Source organism: Trichoplax adhaerens, genomic scaffold, assembly GCF_000150275.1.
Source record: "Trichoplax adhaerens TRIADscaffold_335 genomic scaffold, whole genome shotgun sequence".
Lineage (NCBI taxonomy): Eukaryota > Metazoa > Placozoa > Uniplacotomia > Trichoplacea > Trichoplacidae > Trichoplax > Trichoplax adhaerens.
In genome coordinates, this window is record NW_002061223.1 from 1 (window position 1) to 2,680 (window position 2,680).

General features: G+C 38.6%; 1 protein-coding gene across 1 annotated transcript in view; it reads left to right on the forward strand.

The window, feature by feature from the left end:
* Nucleotides 1–1,017: 1,017 nt before the first annotated feature.
* Nucleotides 1,018–2,680, forward strand: part of TRIADDRAFT_51237 (uncharacterized protein) — a gene marked incomplete at both ends in the record, with an annotated part of 3,409 nt that continues 1,746 nt past the window's right edge. Inside the window, 4 exons of the mRNA XM_002118636.1 lie at nt 1,018–1,047; nt 2,062–2,158; nt 2,414–2,487; nt 2,604–2,668. Coding sequence (XP_002118672.1) covers nt 1,018–1,047; nt 2,062–2,158; nt 2,414–2,487; nt 2,604–2,668 — 266 coding nt within the window. The remainder of the gene's footprint in view (nt 1,048–2,061; nt 2,159–2,413; nt 2,488–2,603; nt 2,669–2,680) is intronic.

The window sequence follows — 2,680 nt, forward strand, 5'->3', positions numbered from 1 at the left end:
ATGGTAGGCTCTAATGCATTGTAAGCATACGGCAGTGGCGGTAAGTCATGCTTCCTTCTAGCTTGAGTGATGAACAGTGCACTATGGCAGCTATTTCTTCCTAAAGATTGGCGAAGAACGTTGGCTAACATTTCGTTTGTTGTTTTTCACTCGCTTAGCTTTAGCTGCTTTTCCTGGCAAGAAAAGGTTCGGCGTATGTGATTTGTTGTGTAAGGCTGCTGGCTGTCATCTTTTACAGTACAGTACAGTACAGTTATGTACAGAACGTACGGTACATTATTTTACAATGGAAGTACACATACATACGGATTGACGGACGTGCTCCAGGCATACAGTGTACAGTGTACAGTACATTACTCCAAGTTTTTACACACAACTGTGTACTGTACATTGTACTGTACATGGACGTCTTCGCGGTCTGGTCCGGTTCGGACCTTGGTGAGTACAATACTCTTCTGTACAGTACTATAGAATAGAATTTAAAGATGGTAACTGGTACTGGTTAGCTGTTTCTGGAATGTCGTCACAATTCGTGACATGGACATTGGACATTCGGATATGGACGCACTAGTGGCTAGGCTACTGACTACATGGAGTAGACTGTAGTAAATGACTTTGTAAGTGAAATCCTATTAGTAAGTGAAATCCTATAGGCCGAAAATGTCCAAGTGACTTATTGGTATCAAGCCCTACGAATGTTGTATTGCTACGATAGTACTATATAGTACTATTGCTCTACTTATCCTCACCTTCGATGCTCTATTTCTATTCACTTATTCACTACTATTCATTTCAAAACATTGTTGATGTTCAATAACCGCTTTCAAGCAGAACTTACTATACTGCAGGATTCAATGAAATAATACTTAATTTCGAGGCTAAGTCATAAACAGAATGGAGCAATTCTATATACTGTATACTACAGTAGGTCTAGAACGAATAGAAAGTATTTGGAACACATTCCTTTTCAGACGAGATGAGTCTCCATGTCCAACTGTCCGAGGACCCATCGAGTCGATGGCCCAAGACAATAAAACTCTTTCTACAGTACAGTACAAATGTATGGTAAAGTACAGTACAGGACAGTCCAGCGCTAGCTATACTGTACTCTGGCTGCCTAGTGTACTATACGACGTCACTGTTCCATTCAAGCCAATACGGCCATATTCGCAGTAATGCCATTGGCATGAGATAGCACGTTGACCACCTTTTGTTGTTGGCCATGGGCCTTGTGCTTGTACCATGCCCAGTAGTAGTAGCGTACAAATGTGACAATCTTTCCGCGCTTTAACCTAACTTCAGTGCTAATTCTACTGTATGTACGGCGGTAATGGCTAACGCTTCTTCCGCCACCAACGGATCCGGCACTGCTAGCGGTCCGACCAATCCACCCAAGGTAATGTTGGCATAAATGGATTGAATATTCTATTTTTCCATTTGCTTACTGGTAGAACTGCAATGTTGACGATAAGGATGAAGGTTAACTCATCCATATCCAAAGTGATTATTTCCTTGTTGGTTGATATACCTGACTGTAGTCAATTCCTTTGTCGTTTGCATCAGGCCATCCACTGCATTGTTGTTTCACTATCAAGAGATAGAGACAGTGCTTGATTCATCCATATTCCAGGATAGATCTGTTCTGATGGTTGTATATTCTACAGCATGATGGACATCAACAGTTGGATACTATACTATCTTCTCTTGCTAATGATTTCTAGCATATCAATAACTTACGTATTGTTCTGCATCCTTTTCATTTTTCTCATACTATCTTATTTTATCGTAGCTAAAAGCAATCACATCTCTTGACAGTATGTGTATGTTATTAGAAAGAATCAGTGGAGTTGAAAGTAACGTTGTTTTAAAGAATGAAATGATTCACTTAATATGCCTATCCATTTCTAGTATAATGATCCTAGAAATCTGTTGTAATATCTTGTAATGGCAAAAAGGATAATTTGATTGGATGAAATTGACTCCTGTTAAATTGCTGGAAATATTAATCAGCACTGATATATTCATTAATTGCGGTTGTTGTTTCTTTGAATGAACTTATAGAAACCAGAATATGCGCTAAAGTATACACTATCTGGGCATACTAAGGCAATTTCATCAGTTAAATTTAGCCCTGATGGGGAATGGTTAGCCAGTTCGTGTAAGTAATAGGGAACAGAATTCAATTGAGATGAATACGTACTGCTTTGAATGCTTGGTAAGCATCGTACGTCATCATTCATGCTTAGTGGCTTCATGTTTATACTACCATCGGTGATGCTTGTACATGCGATACAAAATTAGCGATCACTGCATCTTCATTCAAATAATCGTACTGCAAAGATTCCAATAACATTTATAAATAGATTATTCATGAAAATAGTGAATACATTTTATATTTCCTTCGACGATATAGCTGCTGATGCTACCATTAAAGTCTGGGGTGCCTACGATGGCAAATACGAAAAGACCATGCAAGGACATAAATTAGTATGTTGAGATATTTTAAAAAGACTTTGAAGTGAATTTCATCAGTAAATCATGACAATACTATCCATGATGATGACTATGTCAAACGTGATGATTGCTGTGATTGACTCATACAGGGTATTTCAGATGTGGCCTGGTCATCAGATTCGAGATTACTTGTATCTGCTTCCGATGACAAGACGTAAAAATATGG